This window comes from Podarcis cretensis, assembly GCF_951804945.1.
Source record: "Podarcis cretensis genome assembly, chromosome: 5".
NCBI classification, from domain to species: Eukaryota; Metazoa; Chordata; class Lepidosauria; order Squamata; family Lacertidae; genus Podarcis; species Podarcis cretensis.
Genome location: NC_137174.1, coordinates 80,390,735 through 80,409,871, shown reverse-complemented (window position 1 = coordinate 80,409,871; position 19,137 = coordinate 80,390,735). Strand labels below are relative to the sequence as shown.

General features: G+C 44.9%; 1 protein-coding gene across 2 annotated transcripts in view; it reads right to left on the bottom strand.

Moving 5' to 3' along the window:
- LOC307216907 (vomeronasal type-2 receptor 1-like) overlaps window positions 1-18,642 on the bottom strand; it is a 29,984-nt gene extending 11,342 nt beyond the window's left edge. Inside the window, exons 1-4 of one of the 2 annotated variants that reach the window (XM_079977700.1) lie at window positions 18,391-18,642; window positions 16,343-16,793; window positions 7,448-7,739; window positions 3,624-4,496 (exon numbers count right to left, since the gene is read on the bottom strand). In XM_079977700.1, coding sequence (XP_079833826.1) covers window positions 3,624-4,496; window positions 7,448-7,739; window positions 16,343-16,793; window positions 18,391-18,412 — 1,638 coding nt within the window. In that variant the 5' untranslated portion in view covers window positions 18,413-18,642. Of the gene's footprint in view, window positions 1-3,623; window positions 4,497-7,447; window positions 7,740-16,342; window positions 17,101-18,390 lie in introns of those variants that run through there. The other variant, XM_079977699.1, reaches the window with a different exon arrangement.
- Between the last annotated feature and the right edge of the window lie 495 nt (window positions 18,643-19,137).

The window sequence follows — 19,137 nt, the reverse complement described above, 5'->3', positions numbered from 1 at the left end:
CCTCAGGTTACAAACACCTCGGGTTACAGACTCCAGAAGTAGTACCTCGGGTTAAGAACTTTACTTCAGGATGAGAACAGAAATTGCGAAGCAGCAGGAGGCCCCATTAACTAAAGTGGTACCTCAGGTTAAGAACGGTTTCAGGTTAAGAACGGACCTCCGGAACGAATTAAGTTCGTAACCAGAGGTACCACTGTATGTATGTATGTATGTATGTATGTATGTAGAGATGAGGGATATATTCAGTTCAGTTTACAATTAAAAGTGAACCTACCTAATTTGCACTTTCTGAAACAGTACCCAAACTGAAACACAGCCCTCTTTTGAAATTTGCATTTCTATGAATTTCACAATGTGGTTCTCCGTCCAAGTAATATGTGTACAAAAATGTATACTGTAGAGTAGAGTGTGCATTAGAATGCATCTCTTAAATTTACATTTGCAAAAATTGCTTTGCATAAATGTGTATATTAGGGGAAAGTCACACTAAAACACTGGTGAATTTTCACAAGGACTTTTAAAAAATACACATGCTACTATGGAAATATGGAGAATGCAACAATTCTCTTTTGTCATGCAGAACATCTTATACAGAAGGTCTTGTACAGATGATTTTGATTCTCCTGTATCCACAACAGTTTTCATTTGCCTGGCAGTGCACTACAGAGTGCACTGTTAAAGGTGTGTCAATTCTGTTGCCTCTTTGCTTGCTTGAAGGGGGTCCAGATTTCAGGAAGGATGGGGCTTGCAATACCAGCTAAGAGAGTTTATTTATGCTTGAAGAACAGCAGCTTACTATATGAGGCACCTGAGAACATCTATTCCTACAATAGCATCCAATGTGGATTTAAGTGGAGGGATGCAAAATTTGGGACGCGGGTGGCGCTGTGGGTTAAACCACAGAGCCTAGGACTTGGTATCGGGGGGGGCCACTAGGGGCGCATTGGAAGATGGCCGACAATAACATCTCTCTGGCCCACACGAGGTAATTAAGAGGCTGTTATGGGAGTATGCAGCCTCCCTTGTTGCCCCAAGGGAATGGGGAACACTGCCCTTGCCTGCTGTGCCCATAAATCACCCCCAGACTCGAAAGAAGGGGGTGAGGGCACTAGGCAGAATGCCCTTGTGTGGACTCCGGTTCTCCTGGACGCTGTCTCTGATTGCGCCACTAGCTGCAGCAATTTGAAATAATTAGGAAGAAGCAAATACACATATTTCAAGTGAAGAATGGGGAGTAAAGACTGCTAATTGAAGGGGCCTCTGTGAAAGAAGAGCGACGGGTTGGATCAACAGGAATATATCATGAGAAGACACATCAAGGCTTGGTATGTCGGCAGCGAGACTGGAGGGGGGGACTTTTATTTCTTTCTTCTATGTGATTAACCAATAATCCCTCCTCACAAGTCAGAACCGTCGCTTAAATGACCTAAGCTGGATGATTTAAGACTGTGTGGAAATGAATTCTAACCAAAAGCATGTTCTAAGGAGATCGAGAAAAGAACAAGAGCTTTTGGGATGGCGCAGCATAAAACAGAGTCGCCATGTTGGCAAGTTCTGTCGAAAGATTTATGACCGGGAGGAGGAATGGATTTGTTTTCATACTGCTGGCGAACCTTCTCAGAGGACTAAGAAAGGCGACAGATTTGTGAAGATTAATGATGGAAAGAGTGCTTTTATTTATGGAAGCGATGATATACGGAAACCATCTCGATATGGCTCTTGGACAAACGGAAAAATCCACACAGGATTACAATTTGTCTTGACCCGCTTATGGAGATTATCAGAAGAGGTCACAAAGAGAAAGGAAAAATATATGAAAATAACAAGATGAGATGTGGAAAACAGCAAGGAAGGACTGGATAGAATTGTGAACATTATTTGGACAGATTTGTGGACATTAAAGCAGCAGCAAGAAGATGATTGGATCCCCTTCAGAACTTGAAATATGGGTACCCCAACAAAAATTTAAAATTGGGCTTTGTAATTTGGAATTTATGTGATTTGATTTGATTTGATTTGTCGGTTAATAAAAATTATTTTTTTTTAAAAAAAAAAAGGACTTGGCAATCAGAAGGTCGGCAGTTTGAATCCCCACGATGGGGTGAGCTCCTGTTGCTCTGTCCCTGCTCCTGCCAACCTAGCAGTTCAAAATCACAAATTGCAAGTAGATAAATAGGTACCAATCCGGTGGGAAGGTAAACGATGTTTCTGTGCACTGCTCTGGTTCACCAGAAGCAGCTTAGTCATGCTGGCCACATGACCCAGAAGCTGTACACTGGCTCCCTCGGCCAATAAAGCGAGATGAGTGCCGCAACCCCAGAGTCAGTCACAACTGGACCTAATGGTCAGGGGTCCCTTTACCTTTATGCAAAATTCAGTGAGATTTCTCATGCGACATATGTCCATTGGTTTCCTGGTGCTAGAATGTATGTGTCATCAACAACTGCTTTTCGTGAATGGCCACAGTTAATAATGCTGCCTGCATTTTTCTGCATTTATTTCCTTCTGACCTTGTGTGTGTGTGTGTACCTATCTGTAACTCAGAATAATACTTCATGCATCTGACTAAGTGGACTGTAGTCTACAAAAGCTTATGCTATAATAATTTAATGTTCTACAAGAGTTTTCATTGTTTTAACTGCAGCAAGTCCAAAGGCATACATCAATTTATTCAAACAGTAGCTGTCAGCGGGTCAACTCTGGAAAACATTTGGGGGGGCGGAGAATTGTAAGGTTGCCCCAAAGACAATGGGGGTCAAAAGAGGGGAGCATGATATTGGTAAGAGGACCCAAAAGAATGTTATGCATTTATATTATCTTAGCAAAACTTACAACAGTGGTGGACATGTGGGAATGTGGCTCAGTTCTGGGAGAAAATATTTGTCCAAATAAAAGCAATTACTGGACAAAATGTCTCTAAATGTCCAGAACTGGGTCTCCTCAATCTTTTCAAGAGAGACAATACTAACTTACAGTCTAAACCTTTAATCAGTTATCTTCTACTAGAAGCCAGGCTCATAATAATGAGATACCAGAAGAATTTAAAGGGGTGTTTCATGGACAAATTGGTACAACAAAGTATGGCGAATAGCACTTGTGGGAAAATTAAACAATAAAATAAAATTTGCGCAAGGCCTGAAGCATGAATACTACAGTGGTACCTCAGGTTAAGAACTAAATTCATTCTGGAGGTCCATTCTTAACCTGAAACTGTTCTTAACCTGAAGCACCACTTTAGCTAATGGGGCCTCCCACTGCCGCTGCACAATTTCTGTTCTCATCCTGAAGCAAAGTTCTTAACCCGAGGTACTATTTCTGGGTTAGCGGAGTCTGTAACCTGAAGTGTCTGTAACCTGAGGTACCACTGTACTTGGGGATTGAATGGCACAGCTTTATTATGTATATGGCTAAAAACATATACATAAATGCCCCTACATTATAAAAAAATTTGGTTAACTTAAACTGTTTATCGGCTTCTGTATAAATTGTAGTCTGGAAATAATAACTTACGTTATTTGTATGTATTGCTTAAACACCAGCTTCTGGTTTACGATGAATTATGTTATTATGTATATGTATGTTGTTGTTATATGTCTGAAATAAATTAATAAATTGGTGCCTACCTGCCAGGGCTCAAACTCATCTATCTTGGTACAGTCAGGGTCGGATGAAAATGGTCCATGTCCTGGTTCACAGGTGCGTAATTTCTCAAGGCCATAAGCAACAGCATATACAGCCTTGTAGACATTATAAGTTATCCTAAGTTCTGAAACATCCAGGTAGGTATTGTTAAGTTCTTCAAGATTCTCCTTTCCTGTGCACAAAACATCCGAAGCAAAATTGACTCTGTTCTCATGGCCAGTTACATTTTTTCTGTTGTCTGTATTATACGATATGTTGGCATTTGGCCAAGTGCAGTTGAACGCAGACTGCCAAAATTCAATTGCCATGTCATCCTCAGGATCTTCACCTGGACGTACGTCAAGAAGAAATTCTTTGAGGCCTGGTATGTCACCCTTTCGTACACCAAAACCAATAGCCCCACCAAGGAGGGGGAAATATTCAGGCCTAGCGATTAAGGCTGATGTGACCCATGCTTCACTTGCTATCCAGGTTTTACTACTGATGTTGCTAACCATCATCTCTTCCAGTAAAGGATGGAAGTCAATATCAGATGAGTAGACCACAATTACCGTAGCAGTGCTGTTTTTTATAGTTTCGACAACTTTTTTTAGCTTTTCCCTGGAGTAAATTTTGGGGATTGTTTCCGAGAAAGCAATACAGGTATAGGTGTTCTCCACTTTTTCTTTAAAAGCTTTGACGCCGTATTTGCCATAATCATCGTCAGCTGCTATTGTGCCTATCCATCTCCAGCCAAAATGGTGAACTAAGTCTGCCATTCCCTTAGACTGTACAGCGTCGCTTGGAATAGTGCGAAGATAGGTAGGGAACTGGTACTTATCAGTCAGAAGTAAAGAAGAGGAGGCGTAGCCAACCTAAAAGAAAAAGAGAGAAAAACAAGCAAGGTTGAGGCAAATGTTGCTGTCCCATGCGCTACTGTTTTCTCTCAGCCATTTGCTACTAGTGGACATCTCTGTTGACTGAGAGCAATGGAGGCTAACAGGAGGGACTACAGCTCATTAGTAGAATGTGATTTGCATGCAGTTCATGTCATCTCCAGTTCAAAGGACATCAGATAGCAGATTATGGGAAATACCTCTGCCTTAGACCCTGGAGTATCATTGTCAGTCAGAGCAGACAACACTGATCTAAATGGACAAATAGGGTTATCTTCCTATCACCAAGTGGCTAAGGACCAGGAACTGAAAGAGCAGCAGAAAGGTCAGTAAGAGGCGGGCAGGGGTAAGGGAAACTAACATACATGTATTATCCAAGTCTAGGAGGGCACTGGGAAGACAGACTGCTTGAGCCAAAGAAGGGCCAAAGAAACAGCAGGCTGATGGGAAATAATCCCACACTTCAAGTTGAAAGGAAGGAGTATGGACAGCAGAAGAAGACTGATTTTGCTAGAATCTGTCAGGATGCCATCTAGCTCCCTTTAGACAGACACTTTGATTCAGATCCTTGCCTGTAATCGACGCTGCCTCCAGAATTATCTTAACCAGGTCCTACTTCCAAAGGTTGGCCTTGTCCCTCCTTATGAGATTTTTCACCAGTGCTCCAACCTGACTTTGATCCCTGAAACTAATATTTTCTAACTTTATGTTCACAATTACAGACGACAGGGGAACTCCTGGTACGGGGGGTGGTAATAGCTTTGATGCACAGGAAACTGAGGTGGTGCTATATAAACCTTCTAAAGGGCAAGAAAGTACAGGAAGGGAAGCAGCTCAAGGGAATGACTCATGGTTTCAATTGTCCCAATACTAATGCACAGAGTATGGGAAACAAGCAAGAAGAATTTTAATCTTAATACAGGATGGCAAATCTGACTTAACAGACATTACTAAAACCTGGTAGGATGAGACTCATGATTGTAATGTAGAAATTGAGGAGTATAACCTGTTCAAAAGGAATAGACAGAAGAGGAAGAGAGGAGGAGTATTACCGTATATTTAAAGGATGTGTCCATTTATGAAGAGATCCATGACCTGGAGCTTGGAAAGCAGATTGAGAGTATATGGGCAAAAATTGTAGGAGAGATAAACAACAGTGAACTTACTGTGGGTGTCTAATACAGACCTCCAAGCCAGAGTGAAGACTTGGGTGATGCCTTCCTAGGGCAGACTACCAAATCTTCAAAAGGAGAGATATACTATTTATGGGAGAATTCAACTACTCCAATATCTATTGAAACAAACTCTGCCAAGAATGTAAGGTCCAACAAATTCCTCACCAACAATTTCATTTCCCAGAAAGTGGAAGGAGCAACAAGAGGATCATCTATCTTGGGTCTAGTTCTCACTAACAGGGAGGAACTGATCGACAAAGTGAAAGTACTGGGAACCTTGGGAGGAAGTGATCATGTCCTTCTGGGTTTCACTGTTCACAGGCAAGGGAAAGATGAGTGTAGTCACACGTGCACTCTGGACTTTAAGAAGACTGATTTCAAAAAGCTTAAGGAAATACTGGGTGAGATTCCATGGTCAGAAATACTCAAAGAGAGGGGAGTCCAAGATGGATGGGATTTTCTTAAACTTTCTACTGAAGGCACAAATACAGATGGTTCCAACAAGAAATTGAAGTGGGAGGCATCTAAAGAAACCAATGTGGCTGCAAAAAGAGCTTACAGATGAGCTGAGATTTAAGAAGGGCATGTATAAGAAATGCAAAAAAAGAGGAAAATGTGAAGGAAAACGATACAACAGTTGCAGGAAGGTCAAGTGGGCCACAGCTCAGGCCTGCAAAAGAGATTTTTCCACAAAACAGTTCATAATAGCAAAGCAAGTTAGAACTCAAAAGAAGAAAGAATTACTTCAACTCTTTTGTAGAGGGATGAGACTTGCTCCTCTGTACTTGTTTGTTTAGTAATCATGATTTTTGTAACTCAAGCTCAGAATGTACCGGCTCGTATTTCATAGTATTTGTATGGACTTTGCTCAGGATGTCGAATTGCAAAAAATCTGCCATCCCATTCCTTGCAGAATGCAGAATGCATCGTGCAGACTGTTGCCACATGGGTTGAGAACTGACCAACCCATTCACCCTCAAGCCAAGGCTCAGCCATGGGCAATTTAGAGAAATGGACCAATGAGCTAGAATGGAAGGCAAGGTAAAGAAGCTGGAGAGGCAGGACTCGCTGGCAGTTCTAATACATTGCTATTTTCCATATAACACCTTTCAAAACTTCCAAAGAGAGGGAATGTGGTTTGTTCTGGAGAATAAAGACTCGATTCCTGGCTCTGCTGCCCATGTTTTCTGTATATGAAGGATTGGGAGATTGTGGCCTTCCAGATGTTGTTGGACTCAAACTCCCAACATCCCTTACCATCAACCATGCTGACTGGGGCTGAAGGGCATTGCAATCCTGGAAAGCCCTAATTTCCCCTTTCCTACAACATGTCCTTCTGATGTCAGAAGAGGACCTTCTGTTGGTTTTTACAGTAAAAACATTATAGTGGCGGGAAACCCTGAGAGCCACATTTCCTTCTGCACAACCTTCCAGGGGCCACATGTTGGGCAGGGCCACAGTCAGTAGAGCAACAAATACAATTTTTACCTTGGTACAATAGGCTAGTTTCTACACACTCACACATCCCTCTCTGTCCTCCATCAGAGAAGCAAGAAGCATGACCAAAGTTCAAGGACAGTCCAGCCAGGAAGAAATACGCAAGGAAGGTAAAAAGCAAAGCCAGTGGTAAGTGTGGCCTGGGAAAGGGGGTGTGACCTGGAGAGAGTCCCAAGTGCCAGATATAGAGACCTAGAGGGAGGCATTCAGCCCCTGGGCCTGAGGTTCTGCACCCCTGCTTTCCAGGATTCATGATACCTGAGGGAAATAGTAAAGCCCGAGGATTCTTGAGGATGCAATGGAAAGAGTCGATCCACCAGCTCCAACGACTGCTGCTAGAGGAGCACCGGTGCTGCATCGGAACACAGGGGTTGTTTCATTCTGCCCAGTGAGGAAAGCCAAGGAGTTCTCAACCGTCTTGGACATTGTATAGCATGTGTCGTAGATCTGGTAACCCAGCTTGATGCCTGGCAGAAGATCCTCATCCTTGTTTATGACGTTTATGGCGTGTATCATGGCTTTGACCCAGCGGTAACCACGGAAATTAAACCTGCAAAGAAGAAGAATATGAACGCATGCAGGACTTTCTCTAAAAGAAAAATACTAAAAAAAAAGCTGCATCCTCCACATTCACCAGAGGTTGTTCATACTGGTGAGTACTGCTTTAGAAGAAGCAACCTCCACAAATGGGGCCAGAATGGGGTGAGGTGGAAGAAGCCTCCCCGCAAGTAATTGCCCACTCCCATTGCTGAACCCCAGGGTTACTTCAAGGATAAGCACTTTCTGCATACAAATTGTAGCAAATCACTGAATCATGTGCTCCAGGGATGGGGAACTGTGGCCCTCAGGATGCTGTTGAACTACAACACCCAACATCTCAGGCCATTGGACAAGCTGGCTAGGGCTAATAGGTGTTGGAGTCCATCTCTGCTATGCTGGCACTTAAAACCAGGATGAAATCCTAAGCATCCTTACTCGGAAGTTCACTTCATCAAAATCAAGACGACTCATTTAAGAGAAAGTATCTTTATAGAGGGACACGGGTGGCGCTGTGCTCTAAACCACAGAGCCTAGGGCTTGCTGATCAGAAGGTTGGCAGTTTGAATCCCTGCAACTGAGTGAACTCTCGTTGCTGTGTACCAACTCCTGCCATCCTAGCAGTTTGAAAGCACGTCAAAGTGCAAGTAGATAAATAGGTACTGCTCCAGCGGGAAGGTAAACGGCGTCTCTGTGTGCTGGTTCGCCAGAAGCAGCTTAGTCATGCTGGCCACAAAACCACTGTCTGCAGACAAACGTCGGCTCCCTCACCCAGTAAAGCGAGATGAGCACAACAACCCCAGAGTCGTTTGCGACTGGACTTAACGGTCAGGGGTCCCTTTACCTTTTATATTTATAGAATAATGTGAAATACAGTACACTGATTTTTCTACTCCATAAATCTAATCAACTAAACTCAATAAACTAAAATTCATTTAACCAAATGATAGTCCTATTTCTCAGCATGTAGTAAAGTAAGCCAGGACTATTGCTCCATGTTGCAGATGTGTGCTGAGGCAAAACTTTAACCATTGAGACCTTGCTCATGCATAGTTCTAACCACTACATTACACCAGCTCTCACCTTCATGCTGGTGCATAGAGTCTATGCCATAGACACACTGCACCTTTAAAGCCTATTCAAAGCCTGTTCTTTCTCTCAAAGAATTCTGGGCCCTGTAGTTTAACCCCACCCCAGTTACAATTCCCTAAACCTTAACAAACTACAGTTACCAGAATTCTTTGAGAGAAAGAATGTGCTCTGAATGTGCTTTAAAGGTATAGTGCAATTCTTCCCAAATTTGGGTGGGGGGCACTGTCCCCTTGGTTCCATAAATTCATCCCCAGTGCCCCCCTAGCCTGTAAAAAGCATTATTCTGATTAGCAGTATGCAGAAACCACTAAATAAGATAATAACATAATAATATTCCAACAATAATAACCATTAATTGCACATTTATTCCAATGAAAAGTATTGAGTTTAATTAATTCAACAACATTGGTGAACTTGGTCCAGCAATACCAGCTTTTCAAAATCTGGTAGTCAGTCCACTTTGGGAACCGCTGATATAAGCACATACATTGCCCTAATGTAAAAGAGAAGAAACAGGCAGAGTTTTCCATTTGATTAGCTCCACCCTCAGCTGCATGTACTTTTTCTTCCTGTGCCTGATGGGCTTTTGCTTGAACCCTCTGCAAGCCCATAGAGGATGGTTTCTGTTTTTTATAGGTGGGTGTATTAGTTCTAGTTTTTGAAATCGTATGACTTGTTCAGGGCCAAGAGTAACAACAACAACAACAACAACAACACACTTCCTTTATCGCCCTCCTACTCTCTAGATTGGTGGCGCTGTGGGTTAAACCACTGAGCCTAGGACTTGCCGATCAGAATGTTGGCGGTTCGAATCTCCACAACGGGGTGAGCTCCCGTTGCTCAGTCCCTGCTCCTGCCATCCTAGCAGTTCGAAAGCACATCAAAGTGCAAGTAGATAAATAGGTACTGCTCCGGCGGGAAGGTAAACAGCGTTTCCGTGCGCTGCTCTGCTTTGCCAGAAGTGGCTTAGTCATGCTGGCCACAAGACCCGGAAGCTGTACGCCGGCTCCCTCGGTCAATAAAGTGAGATGAGCACCACAACCCCAGTCAGCCATGACTGGACCTAATGGTCAGGGGTCCCTTTACCTTTTCTCTCTAGATTGATATCATTTGGGGAAAATATAACACTTCCTTTATTCTCCAGGCCTTGCATTAAGAGGTTTTCAGGCTGTAATAGAGGGAGGGGATTGTTAGAGTTTTTGTATGAGAATGTACAACACAGTTCTCATACCCCACAGTCACATTCATACCATAAATTTGATGATAAATAGTCAAGGCTTCCACAAAAGGATCCTGGGAGCTGAAGTTTGTTAAGGGTGCTGAGAGTTTTTATGAGATCCCATTCACCTCAAAGAGCTGCAATTCCCAGAGCTCCCTGGGAAGAGGGATTGATTGTTACACCAGTGTGGGAATGTGGCCTAAAGGGGTGAAGGAGATCATCTGGATCCATTTTACCTCCCTGTTTCATTTATAGAACCAAATAATTTGAAGTGTAGGTGGGCTCCCACAAAGCAAGACGCAGTGATAACAGCAAGAACATTTATTGAACTAACAGAACAGGGCCACGGGCCAAAGCTACTGCTTATATACATTTCTGGAGGCCTGGGCCACTCCCACTCACAACGTGATTGGCTGTCTAAACTGCCAAGCTGTGAATTATAGCCAAGAGTTTAAGGGCCAATGGCAGAGGCCAAAATCCTATAATGCTTTGTGATTGGATATCATGTATTGAATCAGAACACAGGGGCTCAGAATCGTTAGTCCAGACTCAAGTTCAGGCAAACATAGACTACTGAATAAATAACAGAATTGTAGAGTGGGAAGGGACCACGAGGGTCATCTAGGCCAACCCCTTGCAATGCCAGAATCCTTTGTCCTACATGGGGCTTGACCCCATGATCCTGAGATTAAGAGTCTCATGCTCTACCAACTGATCTCCATGTAATCTTGGAATACCAATGTAGATGTAGATGTAGAATGTCTTGCCAAGTGAGATGTGTCAGGTCTAGGGATGGAGGAGAAATTCGGTTTTGTATTTTAATGTGAACCTATCTAATTTGCAATTCCCAAAATATTATGTGTACTGAAACACAGCTGTCCTGTGTTTCACACCTTGCTAAATTTTGTGGTGTGATACGCCAACAAAACAGTAGGTATGAAAATGCATGTTTTAGGAGGATGCATGCATAAAAATAAGGGGCGCGGGTGGTGCTGTGGGTTAAACCACAGAGCCTAGGACTTGCCGATCAGAAGGTTGGCGGTTCAAATCCCCACAACAGGGTAAGCTCCCGTTGTTCGGTCCCTGCTCCTGCCAACCTAGCAGTTCGAAAGCACATCAACAAGTAGATAAATAGGTACTGCTTCAGCGGGAAAATAAACGGTGTTTCCGTGCGCTGCTCTGGTTTGCCAGAAGCGAGTTAGTCATGCCGGCCACATGACCTGGAAGTTGTACGCCGGCTCCCTCGGCCAATAAAGCGAGATGAGCGCTGCAACCCCAGAGTCAGCCACGACTGGACCTAATGGTCAGGGGTCCCTTTACCTTTACTATGCATAAAAATGTGTATGTTAGTAGAAATGTATTATATTGACAGGATCTGGCAAATATATGTATAGGAGGCAGAACTGCATGCAAAATTAGGAGAAATTAGGAGAACCTGGGACTTTCTGAAAGCAAAGCAGATCCTCTGCCACTGATCTATGGCCCTTCCCTGGAGACCTAAAAAAAATGCTTGGAAGGAGTGGATTTTTATGTGAAAGGAGTTTGTGTTTGGTTCTAGGAATGACTATCACAAATTCCTGAGCTTGAGTATGAATAAGTTCATCTGACTGAACCACTGTTTCTACCTGGTTCTGGCGGGTGGACCTTAGAATTCTAGCAAAAAAAACCCAACATAGAGTAGTATGACCCACTGAAAGTAATGACCATGTCCAAGATAGGTCTACTCTGACTAAAACATAGCCAAATACCATCCATAGATTCCATAGGGCTGATGTCTCCCTTTCTGTCCCTGTGCTAAGACTTCCATAATACAGTGGTACCTTGGGTTACATATGCTTCAGGTTACATACGCTTCAGGTTACAGACTCCACTAACCCAGAAATAGTACTTCAGGTTAAGAACTTTGCTTCAGGATGAGAACAGAAATCGTGCTCCGGCGGTGCAGCAGCAGCAGGAGGCCCCATTAGCTAAAGTGGTGCTTCAGGTTAAGAACAGTTTCAGGTTAAGAACAAACCTCCAGAACGAATTAGTAAGTACTTAACCCGAGGTACCACTGTAGTACTGTTTAAATACCTTCTACCTATTGTTTAGCAGCTAAAGAATTCCCAGAAGAGAGCAAGAAGCAAACCTACGACTCTCTTCCAGTTTACATAGCAGCTGGTAGAAAGGTCAGCTATATCCCTGCTTTGTATTCAGAGTGCATACCCCACAATCTGGCAATGCATTCCAGTACGTGGTATTACTCCCAGTGAGATGGCTGTGATTCCTAACAATCATTGATGCCAGATACTTTATTGTTACAGAAACCACAGTGAATTCTTTTGTCACTTGCCAGCATTCACCCTGGACCAATAAAAACGAGAGAGAGAGACAGAGAGAGAGAGAGAGAGAGAGAGAGAGAGAGAGAGAGAGAGAGAAATACTTTCCCCAATTAAGTCTCAAAGGATTGGTGGAAAGTGGCTTGTTAAAATAAAGCTTGCCAGCCTCAGAAAAGAAAAACATTTATTGGATTAATCGTATCACTTACAGTAAGTACTTATATACTCTTGTTTTGGTTATTTTCCCTCTTTCTTTTCACATTTCCTTTCTTTCACATTATTTTTTTCACTGAAAACATATTATTTATGTTTTCCCTGAAAACGTGTGTGTGTGTGTTAATTATAGAGCAGGTGGGAGAATGTAGCATTGCCTGCACAACTCCCCTGCCAATATCTTCTCTCACATGCACTGCAGATATTGAGATACACACACTCACACCAATTCACTCCCCACAAAGGGCACGTGAAGTTTTAAAGCTTCCCTTAAGCCTTTAATATTTCTTATGTCACCGTTTTTCTTGTAACTATTTTTCAATGCCGTATCTCTACCTTCTAATCCATTCCCTCATGGAACTAATCAGTGATTACAATTAATTAAATGAGCTTTATTTGAAACAGCTGCTCAGAAATCCATCGGCACCAGGAGGGCTGGGAGGGTGCGGAAACTCAGTTTGCAAAGCTAAGCAAATGCTGGTTACTAAAATGTCCACATTTTTGCAGGAACTCCTTCCTCCAGTACCAGCCATTGTGGCGGTGGGGTGAAGGAGAAATTCAATGTGAACCTAACAAATTCGTACTTTCCGAAACAATATTCATACCAAAACACAACTATTATTCAAAATTCACACTTCCCCGAATTTTGCAGTGCAGTTCTCCAGTAAAGTCCTGTATAGGAGTAACATTTGAGAACAGCATGCAAAAAAAATACATTACAGAGGGAAAATCGTGATGCAAAAATCTGCATATGAAAAAAGAGATAGAGACAGAACTCTTCCACTCAGCACAGGTGGAATTTCAGGATTGTGGATTCGAGCCCCGTGTTGGGCAAAAGAAGGAGTTGGACTAGATGACCCTTATGGTTCCTTTCTAACTCTACAATTCAATGATCTACAGTGGTACCTCGGTTTAAGAACAGTCCAGTTTAAGAACGATTTGGTTTACAAACTCCACAAAACTGGAAATAGTATCTTGGTTTGAGAACTTTACCTCAGTCTAAGAATGGAATCAGAATGGTGGAAGGGCACCGGCAGCAGGAGGCCTCATTAGGGAAACCATGCCTCAGTTTAAGAACGGTTTCGGTTTAAGAATGGACTTCCGGAATGGATTAAGTTCGTAAACCGAAGTATCACTGTATAGTTCTATGGCACTGAGAAAGAACTGAGAAGCAAGACCCAGAGCAAAGAAAGATGCTACCCCCTGGCTGTTCTTAATAACTTCCATCACTTATTTTATATTGTATGGCTTGCTTGGGCTGCATTTGGTCCTGATGCTGGCTTGGTGCATCAGTTTTGCTGTTCCCTGAAAGTTAAAGCTCTTGTTCTTCAGATCAAGGAGCTGGTTCTCATCTATATTTGGATACATTTGGGTGCCATTTTGAATCAAGATGGCTGACAGAACCTTTCAAAATGGCACTAATTTGAACCCCTATTTTAAAAAACCACATTGGTTGGGGATGGGGGCAGGCATCCCTAGAATTCCCAAGCAATGCCATGCACAGGGCTGTTAGCATATAATAACAGACAGAATGAAGTCTGAATGAGATGGGAAAACGCTGATGTGGCAGAATGGGTGGTAGACTCCCTGCCAATTAGAAATCATCAGGGAGAAAGTTTCCATTCCAGCTTTCCCTACACTGTCTCAGTGCTCTATTTGGCATATAGAAACCATTTTGTCATATAAGCATGGCATAAATGAATGAATGAATGAATGAATGAATGAATGAATGAATGAATGAACAATTTGCATGGAGTTCTTTAAGGTTGGGGAAGGCCATTCCAAAATGCATATTTTCTCCCACCAGCAGTCTCAAGTGGTGTAATCCTTTCTACCCACTCAGCACCTCCTCATTCCACTCCAGGGACAGACTCCAGCTAAATGAATTCATTGTCAGGGACTGACTGGACAAGGAGGAGTGGTGGGAGGCCCCAGCCAGGGACCCCCAAGGGAAATCCCAGAGGAGGAAGGCTCAGAACCCAGGGATTGGTGGCGAGACACTGAGGAGAGGTCAGAGGGAGAGGATTGGGAGAGGGTGCTAGATACCGAAGGGCAACAGTGACAGGAATTGCACACGACACACGGCATGTGATGCTTGTGTGACATCACATACATCCGCCACATGCCAGACCCCCTCAATCTTGGGGGACAACACGGTGCCTCAGCCTACCATGGAGGAAGCTTCTCCTAATGTCCAGACAGAATCTGCTTTCTTGTTAGTTCTAAATCCTCTGGAGAATGCTTGCTGCACCATCTGATATCCCTGCTGCTATGTGAAGACATGGTCACTCTTGCAGCAGCAGCAGCAGTAGTAGTAGTAGTAACAACAACAAGAACAACAACAACAACAACAACAACAATTTGAGGACCCTCCAGCATGTAAGAAGAAGAGATGGCTGGACCAGACTAGTGGCCCATCTAATCTAGTTTCCTGTTCCCACAGCGGCCATTCCCACAGTGGGAATTCTGCAAGCAGGATCTGAGCACAGGAGCACAACTGCATGCTCTCCCAAATCTCCTCCAGAGGATCAGGATGACCCCCAGAACAGTGCGTGAGGGTGGAGAGGGGTGATTGTTTCATCAGGCAAGCATAAATGCTTGCACTAATGGAACCATATCCTTAGTGCTATGGCAAATCCAACCCAGCGATTTTTATTTAACAATAACCCTCATCTCCGGAACCCACATCCCAGGTAGCATGAGAGAAGCATTGCTGCTTATGGTGTGAACCCTCATCCCACTGTAGGCTCTGTCCTCAGCAGTGATGGCTCAATGCTTTGGCGGGCAAGATGCCCTCAATGGGCTCTGCTCCATGAGTTCAGCCCACCTCTCTCCTGCCCCCAGAGGGCAAGACTAAAAGCAAATGGGTGGAAACTGCAGGGAAGCAAGTTATGGCAAAACAACATCCTAATGGAGAGAGGTGTTTGACAGCGGAACAGTCTCCCTCGGGAGGTGGTGGGCTCTGCTTCGCTGGTATTTACCAAAGCAAAGGATGGGTGGCCATCCCTTTGGTATGCTGCCAACCAAGCAGGAAAACCACTTCAGATAAACTGCCTCCTGACGCCTGGCCTTTGCTCGTAGTTTATAACTTCAAAATACCTTCCATATCTGATTAGTAGCATGGGATGCTGTTTTGCAATGAGTCAGCTCAATGAGTCTAGCACTGGGTTTCCCAAATCTGGGTCTCCAGCTGTCTGTGGACTACCATTCCCATCATCCATGACCACTGGTCCTGATCTAGCATCAGCTCTCCAGGTTTTCAGGCAGGAAATCTCTCCTAGCCTTCCCTGGAGACGTCTGGGGATTGAACCTGGAACCTTCTGCATTCAAAACAAGATGCTCTCCCTCTGAGCACCAGCCCTTTCCAACAGAGGTGATGGCAGGACAAAAGAAGCAAATGCCTACCCACCTGAGCATCAATACCTATATTATATATCCCCTTTCGGCCTCTGATGCATTTATTGTCTGTCCCCAGCTTGGGATATTGAGAAAGCCTTTGCCCAGCTATCACCATGAATAACAACATGCACACCCTTGCCTTGCCACAGTTGTTTTTTCAAGCAAGGGAAATGCTGCCACTCCATAGCAGAACATCTTTTTCATGTGGTCCCAGCTTCCATCCCCAGCATCTCCCAGCTAGGGCTGGGAGAAAATCCCTTTGCAGAATCTTACAGAGTTCCTGCCAGTCAACTCTGAACTCAATGGACCGACGGTTCTGACTCTGTATACGGCAAAACTCTCTGGAGGACTAGAGAAGAGGAGGAAGCAGCTTACCCCTCACATTTTGGCGAATTGGGTGGCGTGCTGGTGGGATCTTCTTCCAGGATGGTCCTGAAATGCATAGGGAACATCCCTCCGATTACGTGCATGGCATCCTCCGCGTTCACGTAGCCACGCAGATCAAACTTCCCAAGCAGCCGGCACTCTTCTTCTCCCTCCTCCCCAGCTGCGTCTTCTTCCTCGCCTCGGGTGGGCTCAAACACGTACAAGGCCTGCATCAGCAGCCCTGTGAGCAGCCAGAACTTTGCACAGGCCATTTTAACTCTGAGCCGCTGGAAGGAAATAATTGCTGCTTCCAAAAAAAAGAGCAGAGGGTTTTTATGAGGCTCTCGCGTGTTGACTGTTCGCCAGCCTATGAAGGAGAACGACTGCTCCCATGAGGATCCACACAGGCGGATTCTCTTTGCTGCAACAGCTGCCAAGGCACAACCTCGTCTATGAAGTACTGGAAGGATAGGAAAGGTTGTTGTGGTTTTTATTACTATTATTTTTAAAAGAACTGCTCCTTCCCCCACTAATAAAAATGGAGTGACCCACATCTTTTCATGCATTTCCCTTCTCTCATACTGATGCCATTATTTCCCATCTTTTGCTTAGATCTTTAGCGCAGGTGCCTGCGTACAAGGATAAATACACAATGAAGATTTAAGAATCATTGCTGGATCAGACATGGAGGACACTTAGGCTACATTCACGCCACAGTTTTATGGCACTATGGTGCCACTTTAAACAGTCATGGCTCCCCCCAAACATTCCTGGAGGAAAGTGTGGGAACCACAACGCTTGTCCATGGCAATGGATACCGTAACACATTAGGGCATGGGGTAGGAAAACTAAGTTCTGTGGGCCAGATCAGGCCAAATAGCCTTCTGGATCCGGCCCACGGACGGTCCGGAATCACCATGTGGATTGCCAGCACGCATGTTCTTTCCCTCTTCCTCACACAGCGATGGCGGTGCCACCTCCTCCCTCCCTCCTCTTGGCTTCTCCCCGCCCTGCCTAGAGGAGGAAGAGGACTGGGCTTTGTTGGTGCCAGCAGCAGCAGCGCTCAAGCAGCCGCCATTTTAAACAGCCCCTCTCCGGAGCCCTTTCGCACGCCGCTCATCGTCCCACTGCCAGCCCCTGCTGTTTGCAAGACACAGGTAAGCAGCCACCGGGGCTCGTGGTGCTCTTGCATCATTCCCCCCCCCCCACCAAAAAAATATAGTCCAGCCCCCCACAAGGTCTGAGGGACAGTGGACCGGCCCCCTGCTGAAAAAGTTTGCTGACCCCTGCATTAGGGTATGAAGGTGCCACAAGTCTCTTTGCTGCACAGATCAACACAACCTACCCATTTTAAACTCCCCAATGGGAGGCTCTTTCCAAGCCTAACTGCTGCATGTGTGCAGAAGCAAGGCAGGCAGATCATGGGCCAGATGTGAACACCCAGTAAGCCACATCTGGCCTCTTGACAGGGGCCCCTCCCCCCTTTTAAAGCAGCAGCTTTCAGTCATTCATAGAATCATCGAATCATAGAGTTGGAAGAGACCACAAGGGCCATCGAGTCCAACCCCCTGCTAAGCAGGAAACACCATCAGAGCACTCCTGACATGTGGTTGTCAAGCCTCTGCTTAAAGACCTCCAAAGAAGGAGACTCCACCACACACCTTGGCAGCAAATTCCACTGTCGAACAGCTCTTACTGTCAGGAAGTTCTTCCTAATGTTTAGGTGGAATCTTCTTTCTTGTAGTTTGGATCCACTGCTCCGTGTCCGCTTCTCTGGAGCAGCAGAAAACAACCTTTCTCCCTCCTCTATGTGACATCCTTTTATATATTTGAACATGGCTATCATATCACCCCTTAACCTCCTCTTCTCCAGGCTAAACATGCCCGGCTCCCTTAGCCGTTCCTCATAAGGCATCGTTTCCAGGCCTTTGACCATTTTGGTTGCCCTCCTCTGGACACGTTCCAGTTTGTCCGTGTCCTTCTTGAACTGTGGTGCCCAGAACTGGACACAGTACTCCAGGTGAGGTCTCCCCAGGGAGTCTTTTCCAAGTCAGCACCTTTACTGAGGAACCCCAGCATGCTGGAGGTGCATTTTAGAGAAATCCGGGGATATGCTCTTAGGCCCTGTCTCTTTGTCTATGCAGGTGACAGTGGCTTCAACCAAATTAAAGTGAGTTGTGACGAAGGCCCCATCTGCGCTGCACATTTAAAGCAGTATTGCACTGCTTTCAACACTCTCATGGCTTCCCACAAAGAATCCTGGGAACTGTGGTTTATTAAAGGTGCAGAGAGATGCTAGGACACCCTTTTCCTTAAGGTAAAGGTAAAGGTACCCCTGCCCGTACGGGCCAGTCTTGACAGACTCTGGGGTTGTGCGCCCATCTCACTTAAGAGGCCAGGGGCCAGCGCTGTCCGGAGACACTTCCGGGTCATGTGGCCAGCGTGACATCGCTGCTCTGGCGAGCCAGAGCCGCACACGGAAACGCCGTTTACCTTCCCGCTGGTAAGCGGTCCCTATTTATCTACTTGCACCTGGAGGTGCTTTTGAACTGCTAGGTTGGCAGGCGCTGGGACCGAGCAGCGGGAGCGCACCCCGCCGCAGGGATTCGAACCGCCGACCTTTCGATCGGCAAGTCCTAGGTGCTGAGGCTTTAACCCACAGCGCCACCTGCGTCCCACCTTTTTTTTTTTTTTTCCTTACACGGCTACAATTCCCAGAGTTCCCTGGGAAGGGCGATTGATTGTTAAATTCACTCTGGGAACTGTAGCTCTCTGTAATGCAACAACCATCTTGGCTGAATCTC